Source organism: Perissodus microlepis, chromosome 11 (assembly GCF_051167445.1).
Source record: "Perissodus microlepis isolate ML-2025 ecotype Zambia chromosome 11, ASM5116744v1, whole genome shotgun sequence".
NCBI lineage: Eukaryota > Metazoa > Chordata > Actinopteri > Cichliformes > Cichlidae > Perissodus > Perissodus microlepis.
Window position 1 is genome coordinate 16,535,908 of NC_140471.1, and position 26,449 is coordinate 16,562,356.

Here is a 26,449-nt window from a genome sequence, read left to right on the forward strand (position 1 = left end):
ATCTCGGGAAGAAGACAAACGGGGTAGGAAATCGATCAGATGAGCATCTGTTAGGCTTGGCAACAGTCGCAAGTCTGCAGAAATGGATTTTAAAGCCCATTTTTCAATTTCATCTTCATTACTGTGAGCGTCGTGCAGGCGCTTAAAGGACACTTCCACAGTAAAAGAAGAAAAAAGATCTGCATGTGCATTGTGCAGGCTACTACACCTCAGTTCTTTGCCCTGTACTGTTTCCTTTCATAGATCCACAAGACGCAGTGAGTGCTCGACGTGGACAATTTCTGTCGTGTTTTCCCACAGAGGTAATGGAACAAGACTAAAAAGTGTTTTTCTTTGATAAAACTTCCTGTTATTTAAAAATTAAAATGCTATCTATGTAAGTGTTATTTACACAAACACAGCAGGGGTAAAAAAAATAAAAAATTGCAACTTAATTGTGAGCGTGTGTTTGGTCTATCACGTGGTGGGGATGAGGCATGTTACATGTGTATGATGCAGCACAGCTCAAGTTGTCTTTTAAGCTTGCAGGCTTCACCCCGTTTGTGTTACAATACTGCGATCACCTTCGAAATCTTCACTCAAAATGATTTAACACCACAGCAGTTACAAGTTTTCACTGGCTCTCTTCTTGTCAGTGTGCTTACAAGAATTTACACAAAACCTATGGTTGTCCATTTGTTTACTGAATTCTACCAGGATATTTTAGACAGTGGGGACTTTATGACTTAAAATGTTAATCAAAAATATCTACAGACATCATTTCTAGAAGCCAGGGATGGCATTTGGTATCATCATCATTTATAAACAGAAAACAACTGTTACTGCTTTTTGTCGATGTGGACCGTATAAAAGATTTTACCGTATAAAAATTCATCATAGCGATAGCTTTTAAAGGTCCTTCGTGTGCTCACAAGGCCTTCTACTTAGTATGCTTCCTGCACCTGCGTGTCTTTATATCTGAAACTGTGTCATTGTGCCTGTGTGTATCCTTTTCCTCTACCTCCCATCCTCCCGCTGTTGCTCGCCGAGGTTCTTTTATTCCCTCCTGAGCAGCTCTGTCACCCATGTCGCCGGGGGACAAGGAGAATGTCGCGTTTTTTTCCCCTGGATCAAAAATTTACGAGCAATTAAAAGGCGGCCGACGCCCAGCATCCATCAACCCCTGCGTGCAGCCAGGTTGGGTGAGGGGGACTTGCAGTAAACCACAGGCTATATACTTTTATATCTGTTTTCCCTCCGAAGAGGGAAGGTTATGACAAAATTATGTTTTACTGTTCCTGGATCCGACCACGATGTAGAAATCTTTCATGAAACAGGCTCGTTGGAGGTCAGAGCCTTTAGAAGGGAGGACAGACGGAGAAATATGTACGTGTATGCATGTAAAAGTGTGCGTACTGTTCATGTCGGGTGATTTTCAAAACCACAGCAGAGGCCTTAAAAACAAAAAGAATAGCTCTTCCAGTTGCTGAGGGAAGAGTGACCTAATTACTCTGTTGTTTATTACTGCAGAGCTCTGATTTATGTCCCCGGGCTGATGGAATTTCAACACTGAGTCTTCCTCGTCAATAACGACACATTCTTTCTGTATTTGATTACGCAAACACACACAGCCGTGCACAATGATCCATTGCGACACACCTAATACACAAAAAGGCACGCGAGGCCTCATACATCAACGCAGTCACTCTTTCACTTTTTCTGGCTCCTCGCGACAGGCCCAGGCTCATTTGCATCCTTAATTGTGTTGTAATGTACTTTTAATTTGAAAATGGAGGCAATTAATTATTTTGATATGGAACAAAATGCCGCAAATGTAAACATTCTAATAGTTCTCCATGAACAGAGTATCATTTTTCAAAAGAGGGATTGAATCTTATCTCATTTTTTAATGCCACAGTTTTTTCCCTCGTTTTTTTTAAAGACACCATTTCACCACTCATGCATTCTCCATATTATTCACTTTGGTTTTTTTGTAACCGGGGCAGCGTTTCTTTGATCTATTCCACCACTGTTATTTTCTATCTCAATCTCCCACAGGATAATTACTGTAGTTGCACCTATGCTATCAGAAGAGATTAAATGAAATTAAGCCCGTCTGGACGCTCTGCTTGTTCTCCGTACGTCATCCCTCTGCTGCAGACTCTCCTAGTTCTATTTCTAGATTAGAGAGGCTTCAAGTGGAGATGTGAAACGCAGATTTGTTGCTGTGTTTTTTTTCTTCCCTTCGCAGACCATGTGATCAATAGGTGTCAATGTTCAAAGACTACAGAGCAACGCCAGAGGAGAGGAAAGGAAAGGAGAGAAGAGAAGAGGGAGATCCATTTGTAGAGTTCCTAGAAAAAAACCTGACACATTCACTCCCTCAGTCTGATAAACTCAGCACGGAGAGAGACAGGATGGATGCGTGTTATTCCTTTTTCGTCTTTTCACCCATTTCCATCACCTTTCTTTCCCTCTCCCCTCTCAGACTCATACACACAGTTTTTTTGTCCTTTTATATCTCTATTCCCCCCAACACCCCCCCACTCTCTCTTCTGATTCTCCTGAGGGTGCTGGGAGCCGGCTGACATCACAGCCGGCCCGGCAACAACCTATAAATTATGAGTGACAAGTCTTTGGACCAATAAAAGCACCACCATATTTCATGCACAGTAAATCTGATTGCAGATTGCTGTGGCGTGTGGCGGCTGACATGTTTATTGTCGTCATGGCAGTGGGAGCAGAGGGTGGAGAGGCAGAGGGTGGTGGGTCGCTCCCCAACATCAGAGTTGTTTTTTTTGTTGCTTTTTACGAAAGCTCCCAGTCTATATGGAGGTCAAACAGATGGGAACTCTAGGATGCGTGCGACCCATTCCACCCACCCAACGCCCCACCAAATCACCCAACACACACACATCAATGCCAACTCACCCAACATCTATAAGGAAGCTATTTTTCCTGCAGCTTTAACAAAGCCATGCAGTCGATGCTTTCTCTGCAGCCATCTGTCCCCAATCCGCACATGCTCCCAACAAAACTTTTAAAGAGGTTACATCCAGCAACTCTGATTTTCCTCAATTAAAGCGAAAGCTAACTTTTTGAAAGAAGAAATAATGTTCTGCTCTGTTGTTTGCGTTTTGTGTCCATCCTGCGAACACCGTCTCGCTCTGACGGATCAGTAATCCTCTGCTGTACAGCCTCTAACTATTGATGCTGTTTGATTAATGTTTGCTAAAAACTGCACTTCAAAGCTGTTATTTGAATCTTCACAAGAAACTCGAGTTTGCGACAGATTGGCGCTGACAGCACGGCAAAGTCAGTCATTATTTAGAGGACTAACATGCTGATTTCGGTAACAAAATGAAACTTTTGGACAATAAGAAAAATATTTCTTGATTTTAGAGGAACAGGCATCAGCTGAAAGATGTGGGTCTGTATGAATACTGTGCAGTTTCAGTTTCTCTTTCCCCTCAACCCCAAACTTGCCGTGGCAGATGGCTGCCCCTACCTGAGCCCGGTTCTGCTGACTTCCAGTTAAAAGTGAGTTTTTCCTTCCCGCTGTCGCTAAGTACTCATTTTTTGCCAGGTCAACATTTTGGGACTAAATTATAAGGAAGTGATGTGTAAAAAAATGTAATTTCTATTAGTAGATTACAGTTATTTATCTATTACTTAGTTATTTTGTTGTAGTGTGAATGGCCATGGAGAAAAAATTAAGAAAACACAGTTTTCCCAAATCTATGCCCTTTTCACATTTTCCAAAGCCTTCCACTCAGTGACACTCCTGCTAAAGGGGGCTGTGTAACTGTTGGGATTGGGTCTTACCTTGTAATACCTTAAGGTAAGGTCTTACCTTACTTTTATCTTAATATCAAGTGGCTTGGGGCTACTGTTTTTTGAGTTGGTGCCATATAACTAACAGTGAATTGAATTTCTACAACATAGTATTGTTGCTTACTCCTAAAGTTGCCCTATACTTTTTTCTTATGTCTGTCCTATGCATGTCTAGGGGCTGGTCATTGTAAATATGATCAAAGCTTTAAATAATTGGGCCAACAGATTCGAATGTAGTCCCTGTGAACCATAAGCTCTGGCTTCAGATTGCTCTAAACACTCAGTTTCAGACAGTTTTTTCTACACTGTATGGTGTCAGTGACAGCAGATATCCTTAATTTGGTCTCCTTATACATACAACTGCTCTTCAGACCTGCTATTTATGAAGGTGAGCCAATGAGACAAAGCTTGTTTCAGACAGTGGATGAACTAAACGAAACAAGGACCAGTACAAAGATTATACATAAGAATAAATAAGGATTATTTACACTAAGAATCATGCAAGTTCCACTATTTGAGTCCAAAAAGATTTAAAGTTGAAATTAGTATAACAGATCTACTTTATGTCTGTCCAAAGCCTACTTTTAGAAACATAATTCTGTACAGTTGGACTATTTTATGGTAATAATAATATTAATAATGAAAACACACTCTGCTCTTTATCATTTTCTTCCTGATTTTATTTAAGCCATCTTCTTCTCAGGACCTCAAGTACTAATGAAAGCATCTCTTGTCTAACCTCATACAGCGACGCGCTTCAGGACTGTCTTTAATTTTCTTAAACCTGGATCCTCTCGTTACAGATATCACATCTAATCTTTAATGTATTGCAACAACCTTATTGATGGTAAGTGACCCTGTGCTTGTGGCACTACCTGGTCCACCCGTCCTGACGCATGTAATAAACCATTCTTTATAATTAGTGTGGCCGCTGCAGTATGATCAGGGCATTACAAGTCCTCTGCCATAGCCCCTAAATGGGCAGATTTCAACAGACGCCCGCTGGTGTGATCGGCATCATTATATTTTAATTAATCCATTCTTCTCACAGCAACACAGTAATTACAATCTATTTTATGACATGGCATGCTGCGAAAGAGGGGATGGAAGAGAGAAATAAGAAAGGAGTGAGCGAGAATAACAGCGAGCAAAAAGGGAAAAGGAGAGGAGAGGACTGTTGAGGAAAAAAAACTACAAAGAGAGGCGAGGAGTGTTAGTTACAGCAAAGATGAAGAGAAGCAAGTTTAAGGTGAGTGAGACGGTGAGGAGGGAAAAGCATCACTAACACTATGACTGATTACCGGTATGTCATCGCCTGGCAGACACTGTGAAAGCATTGTAAAACCGTTTATGGGATGTCTAGAAGAGCATGGGTTTCTCTCTCGCTCGCTCGCTCGCTCTGGTTCTACAGTACACTGAGAGAGAGAGAGAAACTCCAGTCCCTCCAGCCTGTGTCTGTAAATCACTGCAGGTACGGACACTCAGACACGCTGTGGGTGTGATAATAACATTAGAGGATTACAATGACACTCCTCCCCGGACAAGATCACCTGTCTCAACTGTCATAAAACAGACTGCTGCTTTTTGTGGTTGAAGCACTTTATATATGAGGAGAGTGTGGAGGTGTGAGCACAGACAAAAGTGGTGTGTATGTGTGTGTGCGCGCATGTGGAAACAGCATCAGTGGATAGGTAGTAGAAGTCTGGTTGTTATGTTAACACCTGAGTACTAAGGTTAAACAGATAAAATGTTAATATGTGTTAATGTGTTTGGAGATTTTCTCTTACTTATATTTTGTTATCAAGCCAGAGGTTATATGTGGTTATTGCTCCCAGTCCACAGTGAAGGCTTCAGCCTGCCTTGTTTGCAGTGTCACACATCAGGTCACTGCTAGAGGTTAACTCTCAGATATAAACTGTACATAAAAGATGGACACTGCTCCCGGGCATTGCAAGTGAAGCCAACAGGGGACTGCATAGGGGTAACTACTTTGGTTCAGAATAGGTTGAGATGTTTTTACACCAGTGGTGTTTAGTCGGTTTAAATCAGGTTTGTTTTCCCCCTTTGGTGTGGATCTTTTGCCCAGCTTGATTGTGGTATGGAAGTGGTCCGAACCAACTACCAGGTGTAAGTGCAAGTTTGAGCGAAACACCTTCCCATAGCCAGGTAAGCTTGGATGTGGCAACATACTATAGACGTGCAAAGGTCAGTACAGGCTAAGAACTAGCTGCAAAACGAACATAAAATCTTTATGTTTTCTAACAGTCCAAAAAAAGCACTTTGTTATTATATTTACCTTTCTTGCTCCACCCCAGATACATCTGAATGAAAATTCTCATCTGGCTTGTAATCCATCTATAATAATAAAGGTTATTCTCTCTGATGCAGTTGATGTGGACAGCATCAGATTTTAATTTATATCTGCTCTGATTAGTTTCATGCCGATTAAAGACAGAGTAGTGCAACAAAAATGAGTGAGACTTTCACTTCCAGACTCAAGGGTAATATATCTCATCCTTCTTTTCTACTCTTTGGTTTGCTAGCTTGGTTGGAAACATGGAGAGCTGGACACGATGCTGCTACTCAACCTTCTTGTCAGTGTTTCCAAGAGGCCACTTGTGCTGTTGCAGTACAAAAAAAAAAATCCCCAGTGGTCAGTTAAGTATATTCCCCAAAGAGCACAAACATAAAAGACATGCTAGTAAAACTATTGACAAGACTATCAATACTCAATGAATCAAAAGGAGCTTAAAAGAAGATCTGTAATCACTCACCTGACTGCTTTCCCGGATGTTCAGCTGTTAGACTGTTCTTTGCATCACCTCCACATTCCCACACTATCAAACTCAATGCTGACATCATTACACTAGTCCAATCATCTTCTTGCCCACCTTCATTGAGCCAATGAGCCTCCACTCTATGTGCTTTAAATCTCAGCGCTCTTCCAACATTCGCCCTTTCAGAATATCACCTGTGAAACCCACCTCCTCCTCATTTCTGCCTTACTCAAGTCTCTCAAAGCTCCATCCAAGCCGCCACCACCACCAACATCTAGCTTTCAGGGGAGTCATTTCCTAAACCCTATCACCATTGGGATTCTGTTCTGCCATGATGGGTCATCGGAGCCTAACCACTTAATAGATTAATTCATTTCTCTAATATAGCTCAATAGATTCAGTGGCCAACATAAGTATCTATAACGCCCCAGACTAAATAGAGACTGACAAATTTGCAGGATGTGCCCTTCTAAATATAGCAGTTTCAAAGTTTTAGTGATGTTTTCAATGGTTAAGAAAAAATTATAGTTCATAGGTATAATTAATGAAATCATACTTTTTATAAATCTGCCCATAAAACTTCCTTTATGCTCTAAATATTTTATCTTGCTGTATTATATGTTACACCTACAAGATGCCATGAAGCATACAGCACAGGTGTAACGTAACTGAAAGATTATCTTTATATCCTACATATATCCTACAAAGCAGCAGCTGATGGTTCATCTGCATTTTTTTATCTGTTATTTACAATTGAGGCAAAAAGTCACCAGTAATAACTGTAATTAATTAAAATTATTAAATCCCAGGCAGTAGGAGATAATTATTTTATAATTTTACTACTTTGCTTTTCAGCAGTAAAAACAAGTATTTAGAAATGAAGAAATACTGCTGAATTTCTGAATTCACAAATATGCAGGAAAAGGTCAGAAAGTTTCAAATATGACTGTTACACAACAGCAGCACAAACTTTTAAGTCGAAATTGTGACGTTTTTAGTACCTTTGACAGCAGCTACAACTTCTCATTATACAACTGTTAGGGTCCCTGGGTCGTCGACCCAGTGTTTTGTGTTTTTGGTTCTTTGATTTTGTTATTTCATTATATTCTAGCTTTGCTTTATGGGTTTTAGGATTATTCTTAGTTTAGGTTCTCTGGGTGGGGTTTGGTTAGTTTCAGTGTTCTGGTTTTCTGTCTGTGTTCCATAGTTGCTGTCTCCCCTGTCTGCTGTATCCCCACGTCCAGTCAGCGTCTGTGTCTGCCCTGGTCCCACGTCTCTGTTCCCTTTGTTATAGTGCCTGCCTGTAAGTCTGTGTTATGTTTCCTGTTTTACTTTGAAAGTCCATGTCTGATGTTAATGTGTCTGGTTTTGCTTCCCCTTGTCTCGTTAGGCCTGATTTGCCCCAGCTGTGTTTCCCTCCTGTTACCCATTCCCTGATTGCTCCCTCTGTGTATTTTAGCCCTGTGTTTCTTTGTGTCTGTGTTGTGATCTACTCTCCTTTATGCTGTGTGTTCCGTCTGCCTGTTCATGTAAGTTTTTTTTGGATTTTTGTTACGTTTTGCCACGTTTTGCCATCCAGCAATAAAAGCTGAGTTTTGAGTTACTTTCCGCCTCCGAGTGTCTGCACATTGGGTCCTTCTACTTCCACTCCTGCCTGCACACAGCCCTAACCTGACAACAATGTTGCCCGCAGTAATTTGATATCAACTTTTAGTAACTGAAACTACGTCACTAATCGTTCACACTACAAATTCCAAAATACTGATACTGCCAGTGCTACCCCTCAGTCTCCTAGTAGATGTACCAATGGTATAAATTTGGAAAGCCCAGATGACATCTCTTTTGAGTTATCATGTTCAGAAGATTTTCAGAAAACTTGACCTCTAACCTTGAGGTCAAGGTCATTTTTAGGAGATGCACTTATGGTATCAAAATGAAAACCTCCCTGAGCCTCCCTGAGGTTTCTTCCTGTTAAAAGGCAGGTTTTCATTCCTGCTTTCACCAAGTGCTTATTCAAAGGGGGCCTTCTGATTGTTTGGGGTTTCTCTGTATTACTGTAGGGTTTTCATCTTACAATGTAAAGTGCCTTGAGGCAACTGTTGCTGGGATTTGGTGCTATATAAACAGAACTGAATTGAATTGAAATGAATTTAATGACATTATTTGGCCAGATGACTTTTCACATTTTAGTTAAATAAAATATTTGTTACATAGGCAAATATTGGAGAGTGAGAATATTTACAGATAAAGCGACTGTACAATTCATCTGCCACAGGAGATGCACAAAACAATTTAAATCATTCAGTGGATATATGATGTCATCTGTTCTTCCTATTGGATATTTATTTGAAGTTTGGTAATTATGGGATATTGCCAGAAATATTATAGTGATGCTGGCAAGCAGAATGTAATTAGTTAATCATTGAATACAAGTTATTGTTGATGCTAAATTCGAGATATTGTGTTCACGAGAATGGGACAGACAACCTGAAAACAGTGAGAGAGCTGAGTGAGTCATTGTTGGCATCTGATGTCAATAGTTATAATAACCCTTTTTTAAAAATAAAAAACATAAAAAGGAGGTATAAGGCAATGAGGTGCAAGTGAGGTCAGAGGAGGTGAGGGAGGCGTTGTCTCCTGTTGCTGTTGCAGCAGATGAGTCATCTACAAGCTGAGGTTCATGAACAAGAGAGCACTTGTGCTAGCCAATCGAGCTCAGAGGTTCTGAAGTGGTTTTGTATTATATAAACATCATGAAGGGAAACCTTTTCCATATGATTATACAGAAGAAAAAGACAACATTTGCCTTTTGTCTCTCTACATATAAAATAAACTGACTAAGAAACATTTTATAATCTAATCAGGAGGCGAAGAGAAGAGGAGGAGACAGCAGAGCAGATAAGGAGTGTCACAGAGAGATGAGACACCAAAAAGAGCTCCTGGAGAGGTGAAGAAGAGGAGGGTATCAGATAGATAACACACAGAGTTAACGCAGTTTGTCACAGTTCATTTTCGTCACAGCTCAAACAGGGCCGTTGTCGCACAAGAGAAACAGAAGCTCGGGAGATCCGGATTGGTCGATTTTATTTTGAAGTATTGGCAATGTACAGTCAAGCCTATGACTGCTTTATTTACATCACAGCTATAATTCTTCTGTTCTCCTCTTACTGTTGGAAATAAACATGACAATGAAGATGAAAGGGAAGTAAGACTGCACTTGTTTTGTTTTTTACACTTTATGCTAGGGAACCATCTTAGGAACCTTTACCACATTCATTTTTCTCATATATATGCTCAAAAATTTATTGGGTGAAAATCTAAAAAATTTCAGGGCTGGGCAGAGCCATCCCCACCCACCACCAAATATTTCAAGGTCCTTACGACGCCCATGGGGGTTATATTTTTGCATTTTTTCTTGGACTGCAGAAATGATTTTATAAAGTCTGTGCTGTCTGCACAACCTTGGGGTAAGAAAAAACAAGTGTTTCAGCTATGTACTCATAAAAATCTATAGACCTAATGATTAATGCGACTGATTAATACATGAATTAGTTTACTAGTAAGCTAAGTAGGCAAGATGCTGGCAGACTGCTGGGACTAATCCCAGTGGTAACGCCACATGTTTGTGTTGCATGCATGTTTTACGGTACCTATGGTGAACATGGTATCCTGCTGCATTGATGTTCCAGCCAGGCTCTTTAGGGTCAGGGATCTTTGCTGTCTTGGCGATCAGATGCTGAACATCCCTCCACGTCAGCTCAGGACTAGGGCAAGAGACATAAAACAGAATATCATCAAACGCATCTTTCCTTTCGGCCTGTGTTCTACACCGACTGAAACCACAGAGGAAACACTTCAACTCTGCGTGATACTCTGAAAAGAAACCTGCAGGGAGCTCAGCGCTCCAGTCTTGTGCAGAAAAAAGCTGGAGGACGGTTTTATGGGGCGTACAACACACTTTATCAGGCCCACATGTAAAGCTTGCACTGTATTAATGCAAAGGTTTATTGATACATAAACTGGCGCGATGAGACGCTGCCATACCTTTAATAGCAGGTCCTCTAGACATAAAAGCACCTACTTAAAGTCAAGCTTACATTTTTAATAATGGTGTCACTAAAAACTGTGAATCCAACAAAGAATATATGAGACTTTAACAAAAGAGCCAAGAGAGTCGAATGTAGAAAAAATCTTCTTTTTAATCCCGGGCAGGGGAATTCTAATGGAGCGGACTCAAGTGTCATGTCAAGCAATATACTAATGGAATCCAATTAAGACCTTTAAACTGTGCAGAGAGCTGGAGGATATTAGCTCAGTTTTCTATAACAAAAGACCAAAGGGTCGTCAATGAGGGCTTTTTCAGGATATAAAAAGCATAAAGGAAATTGGGTTTTTCTGCTTTATCCACTCATTATTGTTCCATAAGAAAATGACTTGAATGGAGCATAAGAAAACCGCTTGGCTACCCATTCTGAACACCTTTTCTTTTTTTTTCCTGTTCCTGAGGAGAAACCTTCTGCTGTGTGCCTCAACATCTGTACACAGGCACTCATTTCTCCAGTACAGAAGGATAGAAGGAAGGTAATTAAAGGTATACTACACAGCTAATTTCTCCCATCATTAATGATAAAACTGCAACACATCATGCATGCATCCGGCTCCGCGCTAAGGTGTAACGTCTCAGTCAACGGCGAAATCTGCACTAAGACGTGGAGATTTAAAAAAAAAAAAAAAAAAAAAAAGGCCTTTGGAAAGTAAAAGGGGGAAAAAACCCACAAGTAGCCTCTTCATTATTGTGCTGCTGGGTGTTAGACATCTTGGGAAATATCAGGCGCAGATATAAACAGATGTATTCCATTCACGTATTTGAAAAAAATAAAGCAGAACAAAAGCGGGGAGAGAAGCTTTCATTAGCAGCATAAAACAAAACCCTGGCAAGCAGCACGAACAAGCAGCTAAAACAACATGATAGGAATAATACCAGTAACACTAATAATAGACAGATAGAATGAAACAAAACACAACACACAAACAATTATTTTAAGCTTTGATTTCAAAGGGATTGGACTGTGCACGTGTGTGCGTGGGGTGGTGTGTAAGCTTTGTACTTTTGAACTGTTGCTGCTCACCGCGTGCATGCGTGTGTGTCTGTGCGCGAGTGTGCGGTCTGTATTATATATTAGCGGCAGCAGCGTGATTCCGTTGTGTGCACTCCCCCACCTCTATCATCAGCACCAGCACCACCACCATCACCCCTCTGGTGGAATCAGAGAAAGCCCCGCGGCCCCGGCTGGTTTGCATAAAGCAAACAAAATTAAATTTGCTTTGCTAAATCAAAGCATGTATGGTATTCCAAGCTGCTCTCTCTGGGACAAATTACTTCAAACGGCCTCCTTTGTATCATAACAGAATAAAAAAAAGAAAAAATCAGCCCAATCAGCGGCTCTCCAAAACCCTCGACTCGGGAATTAATTATTGAACCGAGGGTTTTTCTCTCTCCTAGCAGTCAGCGACACAGATCTATTTATTTTGGAAAAGTCGTTTTGCTCTTAAAAACACACTGTTGGCTGAGAGCACAGTGCTGCTATCTCCCTCTCTTTCTCTCCCGCTCTCTCTCTCTTTCGCAGTGTTTTCACTCCTCTTTGCAGCACAGCCCCTGAAGGGACGTGTGAATAGGTTTAGGCCACGAAATTAATATGAAAACCCCACGACCAGCATCCGCCATAGTGCTGGTTAAACAGAACTATTGCTTATGCTGTAATGGACTTAAGATGAACTGAGCTGTTAACTTGTGAGGTTTATTTCAGACAGAGGTGGCTGGGTTTTTTTCCCTGCAGGAGCTCTTTGTAGGAATGCTAGATGTGTGTTTCTTTCTTTCCACTGCTTTTAGTTTAGTTGCCACAAGTTCAAAGCACTATTAAAGTAGAGCAATACAAGTTAATGATGGCTTCTAAACTAAGTTTTGCCAACATCTCTAGTAAATCCACTAATTATTTATGACATCCTAGATGTATTTATATTTTTGACCACCTATTGTATGGTGGAACAGTGGAGTAGTGGGTAGCACTGTTGCCTAGCAAAAGGTCCTGGGTTCAAATCCACCATCCACAGCCTTTATGTGTGGAGTTTGCATGTTTTCCCCGAGTCTGTGTAGATTCTTCCTGGGTACTCTGGCTTACTCCCACAGTCCACAGTTAGTGGTGTTAGGTTCAACTGGTGATTCTAAACGGGCCATAGGTGTGAATGTGATTATTGGTGCCTCTCTGTGTTGGCAACCTGTCTAAGTTGTCCCCTATCACCCTATAGCAGCTCCAGCCTCCTCGTGACACTGAACTGAATAAGTGGGAGAAAAGGGATGGATGGATGCAGCCAGTCTCACACGTAGAGTTTAACCAAAAACATTTGTGGGAAAACATTGCCTAAAGTTGAAATGCATCAAGTAGCAGCAACATGGTAAAGTCTAAGGGGGATTCTTTTTGAAGCTGTTACTATTTTGTATTTTTAGTGTGCTTAGAAAAGCATTTAACTGCAGACTGACTGCTACTGCAGTGAGTAAATGTCATATCTGGTTTGATGCCATTTAACAGCGCTATTACCAATGTACATTTTGGTGCATCCCCACCAGAAATGCGATCAGCTATTATCTACAAATGTCATATACAAAATCAAAAAAGCATAGATAAAACCGTTACTCGTGCTAGCTTGCAAAACAAGCTGCAGTAGACGTTTATAGTGAAGGACTAGGTGGTGAAATACAATAGCTGTCAAGGTAGCAGCAATATGCTGTTTCATCTCTGGACTCATCACACACTGTTCCTGCCTAGAGGCCTTTCTGGTCATACTTTAATGCAACAGGTACCATGATAGCATCCCATTCTTTTTGATGTACCTTTATCATTATTTCCAGCATGCACGGCACTGTTTACCATTTTACCATACAGAAAGCAGGTGATTACATGAAAATCAGCCAGAAGACGGGCGTCCTGTCTGGGACATGATTATAAACTGAAATTTTACTTTTGTTTACAACTTGAATTTTCAGTCACTATTTGGGGAGTGAAGATACCACATTTCATTATTAAGTTTAAAAAACAAAGTTCTCTTTCACAGCATTAACTGCTTATTATAAGAAAAACATCTCCAATCTGCAAGTTTTGTTGTCACAGTTAAATGTTCCACATCAGTAAAAACACCAGCAGGGCACTTTTTCCTTGGAGCCTCATGGTGTCCATTTCAGATATAGAGGGACTCCTATTGAACTCTGTCTGACTATAGAGTTTATATTACACTTCGGAAACACCAGCTGTGTTAGAACATGATGCTGACAGGCCCTGACCAAGCAACAGAGTGTCCTGATTTGGGACTGAGAACTGATTGACTGTTGTTTGCTAGGCAGATACCAAAGCTCTCCAGTTAACATACTTTCCTAAAGATTGTATTTGTAACTTTAACTCCGTCACAATGACTGCACACGACACCAGCACTTACCTGATTCTACTGAAATGAACTAATCCCAACTTTTTTTTTTCTTTTTAAATGCCGCTCTGACTTTAAGCCTTTAAGCTGAAATGTTTCGAAAAGAATGCTGGGATTACTTCTGCTGCACATAGGACAAACATACGACAACTCGTACACAATAAACTAAGAAAATACGTGGAAGAACTCGTGTTTCCTGTCATGGATTATCTTACTCTGTCGAAGCTGTTTTCACTAGTGTGAAATTATAATTGCTGACAGCGTCGTCTTCTGTGAGCTAAACTGCGACAGTCGGAATAGAGGAGCCGAGTGATCGCTGGTCTGCGGGGGCAGAGTGCGGCTGTATACGAGCAGCCCCTCAAACCCTAACAGCCGTCATCTCCTCGCCAAGGCTCACAAAGCAGCACAGCAGCCATCACAGTGAGCACACAACTGTTTACAAATCCCCAGTTAATAGGATCAGGCCTCATTGACTGGGCCGCTTCGATGTGTCTGATGTAATCTATTAGCTGTATGATAGTCAGTGTCTCAGTCCAATCGATAAACCTGGGCCTCCATATTGCTCCACTGTGGACTGTTACTCCTCTTTAGTGCTGCTTAGAATGCAGGCTTAGTGGCTATAAAAAGTGTGTGCTTGTGCGTGTGTCTGTGTGTATACTTACCTACTTATTCTTGTATTTTATATACAATACGCACATGTATGAAATTTTGAGTTTTTTAGTATTTTTGCTGTAAAACACAGCTGATGTGAAACACTTAAAAATGTTAATTGTGCAGCATTTCAAAGCATTAAGGGAAGAAACGAGACACATTTGTGTGTTTTGTGTAATAACGTTGACACTAAACATGTATAATAAACATGCATCTACACACAGGGGTAATACTCTACCATACAACAGTCCATATGTGTGTGTCTGAATGTGGCTTTACTGTACGTGGAGTGTCTGGGAGTGCATGTTCATGCGTGTGCGCGCTGTGTTTTTGTGCACGAGTGTGTCTGTAGCTGGTATAACTGGGTTTCCAATTAAGTTGAACCACAGGCTGGATCAATGCTAGTCCTCTGTGTGCAGGAATGAGAAGCCCTGGGCCCTCCGAGCATGCCCACGAATAATTTATCACTCACACTGGGCCCAGGCAGAGAGGAGGAGGGGGAGGAGGAGGAGAAGGACTGGCATGAGGAGAAGGAGACAGGGAGCGTGAGGACAAAGTGTCCAGCCCGGAGAGAGAACGGCAAATATGGGCAATCGAGGAGACAGAAAGATGGAGGGGTGAAGAAAGCAAGAGAGAGCAAGACCCAGAGGAAAACAATGTCAGCTCTCGATCATTTAGAAGCATCACTCTCCACTATTTTTTTTTTCTTCCAGTAAACAAGCATTGAAAATGAAATACTGTAGGGAGCACAAGCTATGTAATTCTTTTAACCATACTTTCAAATGCTGTAAGCTGGAAAGAGAGGAAAAGATAAATAGAGCCATTATTTTACTGTCAGTTTTCCAAAAATCTGTCACTTTCATGTTCCCACAATATAAAGGAAAGTCTTGTTGATTTGACTATATATTTTTTTGCATGATCAATCAATAATACTTTTACGACTCCCATCTGGGTTATGATTTACACAATTTTACAAATTTAGCTTAACACATTGTAACTTGTAATGATGTTTTTTTATACTCTTCACCCTCATCATAAACATGAATGTCATGGTAAATTTGGGCCTTTATTACTTTTCTAACTGTTCTTTTTTCAAAGATAGAATTACTGTACAGTACAAATCTTTATGGATTTAAAAATTAATAACTGGGTTGGAAAATCATTTGGGATCTTCTTGAATCCAAGCAGGGTCAAATTTATGCATACATAGTCAAATATATCCAAACACACAAGGAGAATTATAGATGGAGTGGTCTTATGGAGCCATTTCTAAACAACAGCTAATTCCAATATCAAACAAGTAGAAATTATTCTGATTTGTTACCACTTTTCCCCAAAGAGGATCTAGAAGAAGACCTAAACTGTCACCCTTTGATGAGAGGAAATGAATTAGGATATTAAGGAATGACTTTGGAACCACCGACGCTCAAGCCTGCCATGAACTGGAAGCTGTTGGAGCAGCTTTGCATCCCGTGTGTGAGTTTTGCATCGCCATAGACTGAGAAGATACCAACCACGAAAGAAGCCCCTGGTCCAACACCGACATCTTCAAGCTGAAGTGAAATTTGCAGCTCCCTACACGGACAAAAGCCTTCTGGAGAAAATTATATGATCAGATGAGACAAAGATTGAGCTGTTTGACCACAGGGACAAGACAAGTTTGGAGGAGTAAATGTGAGGCTTTCGAACCTGAGACCACTGTACCAACTATCAACCATGGTGGTGGTAGCATCATGCTCAGGCGCTAGTTTGCTTTCAGTACACAGCACAAAGTGTGTGGAATAATAAAGGAGGACTACGTCTGAAGTCTTCAACTTCACCTCAAATCAACAGCTAGACCAGGGATGTCGAATTCAAGGCATCGAGGGTCCTGCAGCTTTTAGATCATAGGTGTCAAACTCTGGCCCGCAGCCTAATTACATTTGGCCCACGAAGCCATACCAAATTATTATTAGAGCTGGCCTACTGGTATTATATAGCTAATATATATATTGTTTAGTATTAAGCTTTGCTTGTTCCATATTCAGTTTTTCAGCAAAACGTGTTTGAGTCCATAAGAAGAGATTCATTCTTAAATCTGGAGGAAGATTTTTTTTTCAATAAATATTAATGTTAGCCCGCGATCTTGTTCCAGTTTTGAATTTTGGCCCACTGTGTATTTGAGTTTGACACCCCTGTTTTAGATGAAACCCTGGGTCAACACACCTGAATCAAATGATTAGTTCAGGCCTCTGGAAAATTTCAAGACATGTTGAGGAGGTAATTTAGCCATATAAATCAGCTATGATGTATCAAGGACACATCTAAAACCTGCAGGACACCCGCCCTAGAGGCCTGGAGTTCGACATCTGTGAGCTAGACGGTTAAAACTTAAACACAATAAAGTGTTCCAAAAGGACAATGATCGCTGGCAGACATCAAACCTGGTTTTAGGATGGATAAAGCAGGCTAACCTTGAACTTCTGGCCTTCTCAAAACCCAACTTCAACCCTATTGAAAGTTTGTGGAGCATGCATGCGTGGACCCCGACAGGAAATCAACCAATTTAAATGAACTACACCAATCACTACTGAATGTCTTATACTAAAATGGCTTCTTTCTCTCCAATTAAATTGGCTTGTAAGTTTTTGTGTGATCCTGCTGACAAACAGTCAGTCAAAGAAATGGCAATTATCACGATCTCCACCTCTGTTTATGCCTTGGTGGAAGAATTATAGTTGAGACACATTCAAATTTTGGCCTCATTTTGACCTCTGATGAAAACTAATGGGTTCACAAATGTGTGCATCAAATCTGTCAGTATATTTAGGTAGTAATTCATCTATCCTAAACCAAAAAAGTCAATCTGAAAAATGGTGCTCAGTGTAAGACATTACATGGCTATCCACTCATTGGTGGTTGGGCTATTTCTCAATATAAACCTCAAATTGAAAACATGGCGAGTAGCCAAACATTAACCATTATCACCTCCATCTCTAAAGTAATAGGTTCCACTCCATCATGCATCATAGACGTATTTGCAGCTGAAAGAGACTGAAGCATTTGCATGCACCCTGATGCTCGCTTTACAGAAGCTCTGCATGTGCAATTTTCCTGTTCTTTTCTTTTTATGTTAGCAGTAACTGAAGGAGAAATCACTAACAGTGGAGCTTGTTAGCCAGCAGGGTGTAATGTGCTGGTACAAGACGAGCAGCAGTTTAAACGTCACTGTCTCATCCCAGGCGGCACATCTTCTGCTTGGACACTTCGCATTAAGATCTGCAGAGCTACATCACAGCTCTAGTTGAAAAGCAGAGAAACTAACACACATGCAGATATAGATTTGCAGAGAAGCACAGAGCCTCCCACATAACAGGAGCAAAGTGCACACACACACAAACACATTAATACAGACACATTTCACACAATATAAGAAACACAGTCTATCTCAATGACCCAAAAACATACGCAGATGTATAAACATACAGAGAAACGTATAAACGTAGATACAACACATCAACTGCTGAACAGTTACACACATATATACACTGTCTCCACCCTGTGGAGTGTCAGAGTCCAATATTACCCCTGCCACTGTCTTTAGCTCATCTCTATTAATCTCACAGTAGCGAGGCGTGGACTGGCAAGAAGCTCCACGTCGCTCTGTAATCTTCTCTTAATGTGCTGCACTCTAAGCCTAAGTGAACCCATTTGGAGTGACTGTGAGCAGACTGAGATTCCTCCCATGTTATCTGAACAAGTGTTACTAATGGGTTTATCAATTAGGCAAAGTCCAATAACTGCATGCCCGCAATCTCCTTTAAACACACTCCACTAATGTCGCCCTGAGTTCTGTGGTTAATGGGTACATGTGTACACGTGTGTGCTTGTATGATTGCAAGAACCATGACCAGTGCGTATGTATGTCTGTATTTGTGTGATTTATACTTCTCTGTGTGTGTGCGAGTGTTTACGCCGCATAAATAGATGAGCGGCTAATATGCTTAACATGCATATTTGGATCTTTGCATAACAAGTTGGGGAATTATACTGTTCAATGTGTGTTTGCACATAAATAAAATCCTTTTACGTATAAAATTGTATCAAAGATATCTCTGTCTCTGTATTCATTGCTTCCTTTTCTAGTGTATAGTCAATATGTATATGCTCCCAGCTTTGAATATTGTATGTGCGATGTATGCATGCATATTTTCTAATGACCAACTCTTTAAAATTGTGGGAAAATATATGAAGTATGTTGTTGTTGTTTTAAAGGTGTTAATAGTTAATTTTGTTTTCTCGTTTCACAGAAATGTAACTTGATTAAAGTTAGTACACTGGTCATTATTTTTAGTCATGTAGAGGTGGCAATGTTGGTCTCTCAGTTAGTTACTCAGTTGGCTGGTTCAGACTGAAATATGAAAGGAACTATTTGGAAAAAAAGCCGGGTGTTTTTTATATAGTCATCAGCCAGCTTTTTCCTTTAGTCACACCATGACGACATTTTTGTGTCTGAGCAAACAGTATTCAAAGCGATACATAAAGCGTGGTACTCACATTCATGTTCCACTCAGACTGAACAGACTAGAGCACTGTATGATCGCAAAAAGCATGGCAGCCCAGAAAACAGATTAAATCCTCTCTGTTGCAAAAACCTGTCAGTGATGTATGAATGAAATAAAGCTAAGAATGAATGTGACTCGCATGTTAAACAGCCAGGCTACCTAAGGTATCGTCTATAAGGCCAATGAGTTTTATAAGCATGTTAATCCCACACGTATCTTACAATATGTATAATAGCAGTATCGTCACATGTAGGTCATTAAAAAATCACCTCTTGCTGTGTATGTATTTGTAAGAGGGCATAGATGACACTAACCTTCGCTGGTAGGCATTAATATCGGCGATATCATTGCTGAGGATTTGTGTATGTGTGAGTGTGTGTGTGTCCGTCTGTGCATGTGGCACACTGGTTAAGTAAAGACCAATTAGAGTGAGTGGATTCACTTTTTTTATGTGCACCAATAAGAATACAGGCTGATTACCCCATAACCCCCCAGAGAGAAGGTTTTATGTAATATTTGTCTTTTCAATTCAAAGGATACAGACAGAAAGAGAGAATACTGGAAAAGGGAAGATAATAAAGTATTCTAGAAAATGATGAACATGATTTTCATGTCCAAAGTGAAACTGTTATATTGCAGCTGATTAGACACATAATAATCATTTATTTGTGGTCTTTACCATAAGAACAATGATTTTCTTCTGTCTAAGCAACATTTATAAAAAGCTAGCTTTTCAGAAATATTATTATCCAAAGAGAATACACTAATAAAACAGCTGATCGAATGCCGTTATATTCCAGACGGATGCTATTATCAAAATTCAACATATGGCATGAATTTGCCATAAAGCACCTAGAGTTGCAATGCATTGATGGCTAAACTGCCCAAAGAGACAAAAGTGCTTAAGAGATTTTATAAGTTCTTACTTGAGCAAAGGGAGCTAAATGATAAAATTGATCTGATCTGATCTCAGAACAGGTATGACTCGGGTTAAAGAGGAGACAATCCATCTTTCTAGACAGCCAAAACAGTCAACTTGAAATGGATGGACAGAAAGGTGGACAACTGCATGTCCAAACTAGGAGGTGGAATCACAGCAAAGCCCAATGTCTATCTCCTCGTGAGCAAATGGATAGACAGATTGATAAATGGACTGAGAGAAACAGAGATAAAGTGACAGACATAGTGACAAAGTGAACAAACACAGACAGAAAGACTGACAAACAGGATGAGTGAAGAATTGATTTGGTCTCATGGTTCATTGGACAGCCGTCAAAATGGATGGAGGGAGACGGATGGCAAAACAGGCAGACAGGCCAACATAGACACTGACACCTTGACACAGGAACAAGTTGAAGGCTATTCTGAAAGCACAGAAAGCAATCCATAGAAGCTTCTTTATATCAGTACTTAAGAGAGTGCATCACCACAATGCCAGCAGAAAATCTTCTGTATTGCCAGTCTTGTTTTTTTTGACAGTCATGATCTCTTTTTTGAAAAAAAGATCACGACTCCAGGAAAACAATTAATCAATCATGAGGAGTGCAGTTTCAAGACAATTATAGGTGGAGATAACAGAGTGATTGACAGGGGCATAGAATCATTATGAGGCAGCAGTAATGGGTAGATTTTGTATCAATAACCCTGCGTATATGTTCACAATGAGCCAATCTGCAAAAAAAGGTTTAAACTGATGATATGTGTGTAGTGGAGGTGACAGTTGAATCAAGGACTTTCATCTGTGGTTAGATTTGCCTCATATTATAAAGACTGACTGCAACTTGACACGAGCAGCTCTGTGCATTGTAATAAATACTTTGCTAACTTGAACATATAGTGGTGTTAGAGCCTCCTTCATACTCTACGAACTATGCATGTCTGTACCAGATTTCATGGGAATCTCTTCAGCACTGGTTGCGATATTTCAGGAGCACAGTGGTGTACCAACAGGCTAAACACTTTTAATCAACAGTCACGTGGCCAGCATCGCTTGGATGCCGAGACGCATAGTTTGTAGAGCTTGCCGTCTTTCTGCATAGTCGATCGTTGCAGACCTCCAAACTTCATGTGTCCTTTAGATTAGCTCAAGAACAGGTTCGTAGACAGGTTCATTGAATGTGCTTCCATAGCTGAGCAGCTGCATCCAAGCCTAACATCACCAAGCGCGATGCAAAGCATCAGATGCAGTGGTGTAAAGGACGCCGCCACTGGACTCTAGGGCAGTGGAGATGTGGGCTCTGAAGTGAGGATTCACACTTTTCTGGGTTTGGTGTTTGCCAGGAAAACATTACTTGTGTGACTGCATTGTATCAAGTGTGGAGTTTGGTGGAGGGGGGATTATGGTGTGGGGTTGTTTTTCAGGAGCTTGGTTAAGCCCCTTAGTGGAATGAACTCCTAATGCTTTGGCATATCAAGACAATTTTGATATTTCTTGCTCACAACTTTGTGGCAACAGTTTGGGGATGGCCCTTTATGACTGCGCACCAGTGTACAAAGCAAGGTCCATAAAGACAAGGAGGAGCAAATGTGGTGTGGAAGAACTGACTGGATTGCACAGAGTCCTGACATCAAAACGCCTTTGGGCATTCTCATGATACATCAGTGTCTGACCTCCCAAATGTGCTTCTGGGAAAGTGGTCAAAATTCCCATAAACACACTCCGAAACCTTGCGGAAAGCCTTCCCAGAGAGTTGAAGTAGTTAAAAAGGGTTGGTCAACATCCTATGGATGAAGAATGGGATGTGATAGCAATACAGTGTAAATACACATTACATACAAATTGTCTGCATATACTAAGGCACAGGAAGTTGTGGATGCTATACATTAGACAGGTTGTATCTGATTAATGAAGATAAGATAAAAATACTCTTGAACGTGCAAAAGTGAGCATAGTAGAATATATGGATGTGTGCGTCTGAGGGGAGAAAGAGTGAGAAACAGAAAGAGCAAATGTGAGAAAGAGAGCAAGAAAGATATACAGAGAGAGTGAGAGAGAGGACCCAGTTCCATAAAGACGTGAGCAGAATGCAGTTGGTCTGAGCAAGAGAGGTGATATATAGTTTAGTCAGTAGCAGCGGGTCACGACAAAGCCTTTAACAGTAATGTCCTGGGAGTCGTCTCGCCCAGGGGACCCGCGCTCCATTTTACAGCCAAGCGACTGAGACTGAGAACGCTGCAGCATGACAGCTGGAGCAGTAAAGCCGGCCTCTAGTACCATCTATAACATGAAGGAGGCGTAGACGCACCCGATACCACCACAAAACACCAGGCTCGAGGCCACACCGACAGCTGGCGAGTTAGGAGGGATGAAGAATAAGGGGGCTTGGGAAATTGTACGAAGTGGCAGGCAAGACAAAGGAGTGAGAAGAAGAAAAAAGAGTGAGGAGATAAATTTGCAGATTCAGACAAAGGCAAAAAACAAATGCGTAGGAGAAAATAATGATCTACATCAAAGGAGGGACCAAAATAACAAATAGAGGAAAAGGAAGAGAGCAAGGGGGGAAAAAGGTAGGAAAGGATCAGAGGTGTAGAATTTTATTGTAGAAAAACAAAACAGAACACTGTTTATATCTGTTTATGTGTTCCTCTTAGTCGTAAAATCATCCACTAAATGACTCGGTGAATTGTTAAAATCATTAATATAAAGTAAATAAATAACCCCAGCTTTGTTTTGAACGTTTAAACAGTGCAAACAGGCATTTTGACACAAACTGTATCATATTTTATACAAAACTGATTCTATTATAATAGAAATAATGACTAACAAAATAAATGAAAAGAAGAAAAAAAACTGCTTGTTTGACATAAAGCTAAAAGTTTCACCTAACTGCACCAAACTTTAGCAATAACGATCCGGTGTAGGGCTGGGCCATATCATACCATTCACTGTAATACCGGTATAATGTTGGGCAACGATAAGAAAATGAAATATCGCGACAGAATATGGGTAAAACGCGCATGCGCAATGCCTTTGTTTTCATACACACATGGCGGAAAAAGCATGGGGGAGAATGAGAAGGGCGAAAGCGGATCGTTGAATGAAACGGATGAACCAGAATTGGTTTGTAAAAATGCTGCAACTTCAGTGGTGTGGAACTGGTTTAGCTTTCGTCCGTCAGATACACAACAAAGCACTATTTTTGGTAGAGCATGCTAGCGGGCCGTCGTTATTACCGTGTTGTTTGGAAAATATGGCACACTTAAAATCAATCCTTTGATTTTTCTAATAATCGACAGTGCCCCTTATAATCCCATGTGCCTTATGTATGAATTCTGGTTGTGTTTACTGACCTCGAAACGATTTTATGTCGTACACGGCGCTCGAAAATCTGTCAAATGTTTTAGTACGGCTTTGCAAAGCTACGAAGCCGCAAACGCTTGATGGATTGTCTGAGCATTACGGCTACCATAGTCAGGAGCCTCGCGGAGTGATACGTACTGTGCTTCAACATAATATTACCGTATTGTGTGTGTATAACCTCTTTTTAAGTTTTGTGGATATTATACATGGTTATGCTGAGGATATGTTGGCCAATTTCCACTGAAAATGCCTTTTGGTTAAACTGTCAGCAAGGAATTTGCACTGTTAAATTTTTATGTAACTTCAATGCACATAAAAAACAGCTGCTTGTTGAAGTGAAAATACATTGAAAATACATTGAAAATACATTGAAAATACTTTTTTTTGGGGGGGGGGGGGGGGGGGGTTGCACTAATAAAGTTGTGGAGTTGCAAAGTGTTTTGTGCAGTGTCAATTATATCGTCAGTTATATCATTATCGCAAATTTTCAAATGTATATCGTGATAAATATTTTTGGTCATATCGCCCTGCTCTAATCCTGTGTTTTTATTTTAGAATATTATGCATAAGGTCTTGAGACCATCTGGCGGTCACACCAACAACAATTTTTACTCCATTACTCAGCAGTTGTGAGATGGACCAGCCTATTTTCAAACATAAATACCGTAAAGTTTCACAATGTGTGTTCACAATGTTTGTGACGCACAAATACAGATAGAGACTGTCTATGCTATAGCAAGTGTCAAGACAACAATGTTGGCTTTGTGAGATTTCCAAATGTTAAAGCAGTGCCTCTGCCACATACTAACATCAGCCAGCTAGCATATCTGCAAGGGCAATGTTTACACAAGCAAAAAATCCTAGTGTTAGCATGTTAGCATTTGCTAATTGGCAGTGGACTTTAAAAGAGGTTGTTAGCAATGCCTTTACCGATACTGAACAAATGCAAATGTTGGGTAAATGGATCACAACGTCATCAGGACATACTGACTGGGCCTGGGCCTCTGTAAATCAGCATTCAGTTAAAATTTAAAGAGGCCTAGTCAGAGAAAATGTCCTCAAACAAAGGTCCGAAATATCATGCATTTCCATGTGCATGATGAAAGTAGTCTAACAGTTTAATGTCTGTTTCCAGGGTTTTAACTGGTTTTAAAGTAAAATAAATAAAGTAGGATTCAACAATACGTCAATGTGTGCTGCTATTAATAAAATATTAAAGTAATAATAAAATGTTCTTTCCCTATTTTGAGTAAAATAATGTTTACAAGCAAAAATAAATAACATAGTTTTTGAACAATTAGTTTCCAGACAAAACTCTTCTTGCTCCCTATCTGTTTTCCTGACTTACTTCATCTGACTTCTGCATCTCAGAGTTTTCTGTTTTCGCACATGCTCTGAATAAATGATTTCATTGGCTGAGTAGCATCATGTGGGATAAGTTAGAATGTACACGATTGGTCGGTGTAAATAACTTAACCCTTGCACAGATTAAAATAACCATACCGTAAATAATTACAAAAAATTGTCAAAATGTAGTAATATGTCTAGATCCGTAAATAAGAGCATCTGGGTCTGGACCGTGGTCTGCCTGTTGCTAACCTGAGCTATTGATGAAAAAATAAGCAGTGAACATGTGACCTGCAGGGGGTGCTAAATGAAAGATCTGATGATCGCAGGTGTTATTAGGATTCACTATATAGGCAGCACAAAATTAATCCTACATAAATGAACACGATATGAAATTCAATTTTATATCATTATTTGATTGTAGAATAAGTAGCAAGAAAAAAAAAACTCACTTTACTTCTAAGGCAAGAGCCAGAATCGCTGCAGCAATCGGAGCAGCACTGGATGTTCCTGGAAATTGTGTGACACATCCATCACCAATGTTGGTCACAGTCACCTGGAGGAATCACAAAGGAACTAATTTTACATGATATATTATATTACATGTACCAGTATATATGCTGTAAAGGGGAGGTGCACGTGAGCTGTTTGCAGCTAATTAAGCCATTACTGGTTCCACACTATAGCAGCTACTGTGTCAACAGCGGTTCTTCTGTCATTAGAACACGTCAACACAATTTAACAGTAACAAAACAACTGCATTCTGGTCTAACCACCTTCTAATGTGAGGTGGTAAAGGGCAGACCTCCCTGCAGACGAGAGTGATATCACACTGATAAAATTGGCCTTTCTGTTTCTGTAGCTGGCGCTGGATTTGTTCCTGGCTTTTCAGTGTTACCTCCGCCATCAACACCTCTGCTTCTTCCTCTCTCTTTCTCAGCCACTACAGCCACGCTTTACCTCCAATTAACACTCGTTGGCTCCTGCGTGTCTGCATGTGCCCAGCAGTCACCTAGGTCATTTGGCAAGTCTCTATAAATACCACACCAGTGGCTGCTCTTTAACAGGCTTCTTACAGCTCACAGGAGCCAAAGATCAGGGCTGCTGGCACTGATGTGCACACATACACATACTGTATATACACTCATTAATGATAAATACTGTTGTTAGATGTGTTGGGAGGTACACACACACTAACCAAAGGTAATGAGCTTCCCACGGTGGTCCCTGTCAGAGTGACGGCCATCACTCCAGGGCAGGGCTCTCCAAAGAAGGTGGGCTTCCCAGTTTGAGTGACGGCGCCGATGGCAATGTTGTAGATGGAGTTAACATATCCATCTGCACCGCAGTGGTCATGCTGCATTCCACCATTACCTGCCGCCCACACATAGATGCTGCCCTTCCCACCTCGGCCCTGAGAAAACAAACAGTGGGATGTCAAAGAGAATGAAAAAAAGAAAGATCTCACATACTAACAAAAAACTGTATTTATATCTAAAACAAACGTTGTCAACAAATGTTTTATTGGAAAAGCTGTTATT

At 40.5% G+C, this 26,449-nt stretch overlaps 1 protein-coding gene across 4 annotated transcripts in view; it reads right to left on the bottom strand.

Annotated features, from left to right (window-relative positions):
• Positions 1-26,449, bottom strand: part of LOC146377457 (PC3-like endoprotease variant B) — a 209,219-nt gene that overhangs the window by 48,805 nt on the left and 133,965 nt on the right. For all 4 annotated transcript variants that reach the window (XM_084942699.1, XM_084942698.1, XM_084942700.1 and 1 more), the window contains exons 11-13: positions 26,107-26,322; positions 25,361-25,464; positions 10,241-10,354 (exon numbers count right to left, since the gene is read on the bottom strand). In XM_084942699.1, the coding sequence (XP_084798825.1) occupies positions 10,241-10,354; positions 25,361-25,464; positions 26,107-26,322 (434 nt within the window). The remainder of the gene's footprint in view (positions 1-10,240; positions 10,355-25,360; positions 25,465-26,106; positions 26,323-26,449) is intronic.